The sequence below is a fragment of the Colobus angolensis genome, unplaced genomic scaffold, assembly GCF_000951035.1.
Source record: "Colobus angolensis palliatus isolate OR3802 unplaced genomic scaffold, Cang.pa_1.0 Scaffold116, whole genome shotgun sequence".
In the NCBI taxonomy this organism is placed as follows: domain Eukaryota; kingdom Metazoa; phylum Chordata; class Mammalia; order Primates; family Cercopithecidae; genus Colobus; species Colobus angolensis.
Window position 1 is genome coordinate 5,684,200 of NW_012112697.1, and position 5,666 is coordinate 5,689,865.

The window sequence follows — 5,666 nt, forward strand, 5'->3', positions numbered from 1 at the left end:
AAAAAAAAACAAAAAAAAAAACACCAAAATCCCCACCCAGCCCAGCTGGCTGAGCAGATGCAAGGAGGGGGAAAGCCTGTGGAGACTCTGCTGGTCTCACAGCCTAACCTCATCCTACCTCCTCCCTCATCCTCTCCTCCTACATCCCACCCTCCTCACAGCCTGTCCCACGGACCAGTGCTCAGAGAACCCTGCTGTGGGGTGGGGGCCAGGACTCCTTGGGGCTCCCCAAAGCCTGAAGATGGGGGTGAGGGAATGCACGACAACTGCCTACCTCCCAACTGTCCAGTCGGCCAACAAGGGTGAAGGCGTGGCCCGGGGAGCCGTGTAGCCGCGTATGGTGTCCCTGCAGGACAAGGTCGTGCAGCTCCCGGCCGCGCAGGGCCTCGGAGTGGGCTATGTCCAGGCCACTCACCATGCAGCCAGCGCCTATGTGAATAGGGCCCTGGCGGGGGACAGGGCAGACATCATGGGTGGGCAGGCACCCAGCACCCCCCAACACACACGGGACGCCAGCACCCTTGCCCCAATATGCCCACGCGCTCAGGCCTCACCCGCAGGTGGCAGTGCTGCAGGACACTCCCAGGACCCAGCCGGACAGGGCCCTCCAGCAGGCAACTGACCACAGAGCTCCCAGCCGCCAGGAGCTGCTGCTCCTGTGCAGCCGGGTAGGAAGAGCATGAGGGTCGAGGGCCAGGGCTGCTTCAACTCTCCTCCCAAGCCAAGCATCTGGGGGCGAAGCGTCCTGGCCTACTGCTCCCCTGCCCTGCAGCCCCCTAGACTCCTCTCTGGACCTGCCTTGGCCCCAGCCTGAGGCCTATTTCCATCCCACCTGTCCAGCTACGCCTAACCCCGCCACCCTGGGGGCCACCTCTGAACCCTACCTGTCCCCTTTCTCAGCAGCACCGACCTAGGCCCACCACTGTCGCCCCAGGCAGACCCCAAAGAAAGGTCTTCTTTAGCTTCTCAATCAGGTAAGCTCCATGCAGAATCCTGACTTGGTCACTTACTGGCTGTGTGGCCTTAGGCAAGTTACTTAGCCTCTCTGAGCCTCCAGCACTTCATGCGTAAGCCGGGGGTAACACCTGCACTCAGGCCATCTGTTCCAAGGCCAGCTATTGTCTTCCTGGGAATCCACATCCCACCTGACCCCAGGCACCCAGCAGGCACCAGAGGGGCAGGGAGGTCTCACCTCCACCTGGGAGTGCACAATCTGGGCCCCAGGAGCCCCAGGGCGTGCGAGGCTGTGCAGGAACTCAGTGGCTGAGGAGGTCATGTAGCTATAGCTGCCGTTGGAGACATAGGCTGTAAAGACATAAGTACCGACCCCAACCCCATGCCTGCTGCGACTCAGGCTGGCCTCCCAGCAGCAGAGACACATGGGGGCAGGTGTGGCAATGAGCCTGTTAGCGGAAACTGAGTCAGGAACCTGCCCAAAGCCACACAGCTAGAAAGCAGACAGGTTGGCTGGGCATGGTGGCTCACACCTGTAATCCCAGCACTTTGGGAGGCCGAGGCAGGCGGGTCACCTGAGGCCAGGAGTTCAAGACCAGCCTGACCCACATGGTGAAACACCATCTCTACTAAAAATACAAAAATTAGCCGGGTGTGGTGATGCACGGCTATTATCCCAGGTGCTCAGGAGGCTAAGGCAGGAGAATCGCTTGAACCCAGGAGGTGGAGGTTGCAGTAAGCTGAGATCGCGCCACCTCACTCTAGCCGGGGTGACAGAGAGAGACTCCGTTTCAAAAAACAAAACAAAGTGGACAGGCTGGGAGAGCCTAGGAATGAGACAGAAGGAAGACAGGAAGGGGAAGGAGGTAGCTCAGTGGGGGGCTCTGGCACAGGATAAGAGAACTGCCCAGTCCCTGTGCTAGGCTGCCTGGCCCCGCATGCAGTGAGCAGCTCCATTCTTGGGGTCCTCACTCCCATGGTCTCCCCACCCCAGGGAGCTGAGAGGCAGTACCCACCCATGGTAAGGGGCTGATCGCGAAGCTCCCTCCACAGCTGGGCCCGGGCACTCTGCAGATAACCTGCTACATCCGCATCGCCTTGCCCCAACTCCGGGGGCCTCCCCACCAGGAAGTCCTCCCTGGTCACGTTCTCAGCCATGCAGTACAGAATGTCAAAAAACAGAGACAGCTGGGGGAAGGGGAAGCACAGCTATTGGCGTGGCAGGGGGTTAGCCCCCAAGTTCTGAGGCTAAACCAGGGCCGTCCTGTCTGCGGAGACTCTGCCCCGGAGAGGGGAAGTGGCTGGCCTGAGGCCACACAGTGCCTCGTCCCCAGGCCAGGCCCCCCCTAGCTGCCCTCCCCCAGTCACCTGAACAGGCCGGGCTCCAGAGTCCAAGCCCAGGTAGGTGCAGGCATCCAGGGGCGGGCTCACGTGGGTGGCTAGGAGGCGCTCGGCAGTCTCCACAGAGAAGAAGACAACCCCAGAGACCTGGAAGGGACCCCAAAAGGATCAGAGACGGAGAGCCCTGGAACAGGCCCTGGTACAAGTCAGGGAGGGCACATGCAGACAGGCCACGTGAAGCTGAGTGCCACACCAGGCAGGGAGTGTCGCCTTCTGACAACTCCAGCACCCAGACTCCAGGCTTCTTTGGGGCAGCTCCCACCAAGGCACCTTCTGGGACCCCCTCAACTGTCAGGCCTCCTCCCGAACCCAGCTCTCTACCCTCACAGTGGCCCACTCCCAGATTTCCCCGCCTCTCCAATCCTTGCCCCTCATGCTGGAAGCATTCCCGGAGTCTGGCTCTAGGCCTCCTGTCACACTCCTTAACTTGCTCACATTCTGGTTCTAGGCTTCCTTTTTGTGTTTGAGCTTTTGAGGTTTGTTTTGTTTTGTTTTGCAGCAGGCAGGGGGTTGATTCAGAGTCTCGCTCTGTCACCCTGGCTGGAATGCAGTGGCATGATCTCCGCTCACTGCAACCTCTGCCTCCTGGGTTCAAGTGATTCTCTAGCCTCCACCTCCCAAGTAGTTGAGATTACAGGCACACACCAGCATGTTCAGCTAACTGTTGTATTTTTAGTAGAGACAAGGTTTCACCATGTTGTCCAGGCTGGTCTCAAACTCCTGACCTCAACTGATCCACCCGCCTTAGCCTCCTGAGTGCTGGGATTACAGGCGTGAGCCACTGTGCCCACCTGGTTCTAGGCTTTCTGGTTCAGGACAAGACCCTGAATTCCAAGACTACCCTGTCCTCAGATTCTAGCACTAGCTTGTCCTGGAGGCTTCCAGAAGGAATCAAAGGAAGACAAACCCTCCCTCCCAATCCCTAAGGTCCCCAAAGCCCCGCAACCTGAGCCCAGCAGCCATACCAGTGGCACCCGCCCATCAGGCCTGACACACCGCTGAATCTCTGCCTCAGTGCCCTGGTAGTAAATGTCCAAAACGAGGCCCTATATGCAGGGAGAAACAGAATCAGGGGAGGGAGCAGGAAGGGATCTGGAAGGAGGCCACAGCCACAGGTAGCAGCAAGGGCGTTCTCCAAAGCAAAGCTGAAGATGCAAGGCTGGCAGTTGCTGGCGTTCTCAGGAGGCCTGAGATTTCTACTCCATGATGGCAGAGGACAGGCTTTAAATACCTTCGCAGCCCCAAGCCCGGGCACAGAGACCGGGCAGGCGGTCAGTGTGAAATGTATTTTTGGCGAGAGTGAGGGAGCACTGGCGCCGTTGCCATGGAGGAAACTCCTTGGATTCAGGAGCATGCCAAGAAATCCAGGATGAGAGGTTGCCCAGTGGCAAGGGGAAGGCTGCCCCAGTCGGCTCCACTGCCCCCAGGGGAACTACCTGGGGGTCAGTGAGGTAGACGCCATGATTCCGAGCGTAGGCCAAGCTCCCTGGGAGGGCGATCACTCTGGCTCCCTGGAAGCTGTCCCAGCTGATCCCTGTGGGGTGGGGCAGTCAGGAGGCTCCCAGGGGCCTCGACCCAAGGCAGGGAGTCCCCCGCCAGGAGGAAGCAAGAGCCCAGGGCTGGGGCACCCAGGTGCCTCTAAAAGGGAAATACAGCTTCCAAGCCAAATGGACATTCCCCTGGGAAAATGACAACCCTCCTCTCCCAAAGTTCTTCCGCAGAATCCTGTGGGGCAGAAGGGGCAGGGCTGCTTCTGTCCATCCTATCGACAGACAGACTGAGGCACAGCAGGAGAAGCCCTGCCTCCACCGGACTTCATTCTCCACACCCTCCAGCTTCCCGTCTAACAGGGCAGTGGGGCAGGCCCAGAGGCAAGGTGGGCAAAGAAATGCAGAGCTGGCTTCTTGCTGTGGCTGTGACGAGGGAAGGTGGTCCCAGGTAGTCTCAGGCTCACCGGGATTTACAGGAACAGACAGCAGCATGTCGGTACTGCAGACCCACACGCCTGGCGGGGAGCCCGGGCCCAGCTGCAGCAGGGGAAGGAGACAGAACACAGCTGGTGCCTGACCCAGCCCTTCACCTGCCCTCAAGGATACTGTGCTGTTGAAGTAACAGGGGCCTCCAAGACCTGGTCTGCCCCACCCTCTGGCTGACCCGGGTTTACAGCTTCTCCCATGTGACTAACTTTTTTGTTGTTACTGTGACAGGGTCTTACTCTGTCACCCAGGCTGGAATGCAGTAGTGAGACCATAGCTCACTGCAGCCTCAAACTCCTGGGCTCAAGCGATCTTCCTGCCTCAGCCTCTTGAGTAGCTGGGACTACAAGTGCATGCCACCATGCCCAGGTAATTATTAAACAATTTTTTTGTAGAGAGGGGGTCTTGCTGTGTTGCCCAGGCTGGTCATGAACTCTTGGCCTCAAGCGATCCTCCCACCCTGGCCTCTGAAAGTGCTGAAATTACAGGCATGAGCCACCGCTCCCAGACACAACTAACTGCTTGAAGCTCTAACACTAGGCACCCTCAAAACCATTCCTACTGGGGCCCCCCAGCTGAGCCAGCATAGATCATAGCTGGGGAACAGTGGGAGGGAAGTGGCTCTACCTGAGACAAGGCACCACGGGTCACCACCCAGCCTCACCCGATAGGTCATGATGTCCAGCAGGCAGTCCAGGTTGCACACCAAGGCTTCCACCGGGGCCTCGGAGTTCTCCATGGGGAGGCAGGTGAAGGCCCTGCCACAGTCATCAAAGGGGAAATCTCGACCCTGGGAGTGGGGGGACTGGTGAGGAAGCCCTGGTGCAGACAGCCCAAGGCCACCTCATCAGCTTTGCAGGCAGAAAGCCATCCAGTGCAGGGCTGATAAAAAATGTTCTCTTGATACTTCGTCCTACAATATATTTTTATATTAGGCACTGCACTGCAATTTTTTAGATGAAGTCTTGCTCTGTTGCCCAGGCTGGAGTGCAGTGGCACGATCTTGGCTCACTGCAAGCTCCACCTCCCGGGTTCAAGCAATTCTCCCACCTCAGCCTCCCAAGTAGCTGGGACTACAGGCGTGTACTACCACATCTGGATAATTTTTGTATTTTTAGTAGAGATGGGGTTTCACCATGTTGGTTAGGCTGGTCTCAAACTCCTGACCTCAAGTGATCTGCCCACCTTGGCCTCCCAAATTGCTGGGATTACAGGCATGAGCCACCGTGCCCGGCCACCAGGCCCTGTTTTAAGCATTTACATGCAGTGTCTCAGAATGTTCGTATCCACGTCAGGAGGAAACTGAGGCCTAGAAAGGGTTAAGTGACTTCCCCA

General features: G+C 58.3%; 1 protein-coding gene across 2 annotated transcripts in view; it reads right to left on the minus strand.

Annotated features, from left to right (window-relative positions):
- The window catches only part of FUK (fucokinase), a 29,956-nt gene that overhangs the window by 11,980 nt on the left and 12,310 nt on the right, over positions 1-5,666 (minus strand). For both annotated transcript variants that reach the window (XM_011962164.1, XM_011962172.1), the window contains 9 exons: positions 4,996-5,121; positions 4,310-4,382; positions 3,792-3,889; positions 3,321-3,401; positions 2,323-2,442; positions 1,971-2,142; positions 1,193-1,305; positions 555-656; positions 275-445 (listed from right to left, as the gene is read on the minus strand). In XM_011962164.1, the coding sequence (XP_011817554.1) occupies positions 275-445; positions 555-656; positions 1,193-1,305; positions 1,971-2,142; positions 2,323-2,442; positions 3,321-3,401; positions 3,792-3,889; positions 4,310-4,382; positions 4,996-5,121 (1,056 nt within the window). The remainder of the gene's footprint in view (positions 1-274; positions 446-554; positions 657-1,192; positions 1,306-1,970; positions 2,143-2,322; positions 2,443-3,320; positions 3,402-3,791; positions 3,890-4,309; positions 4,383-4,995; positions 5,122-5,666) is intronic.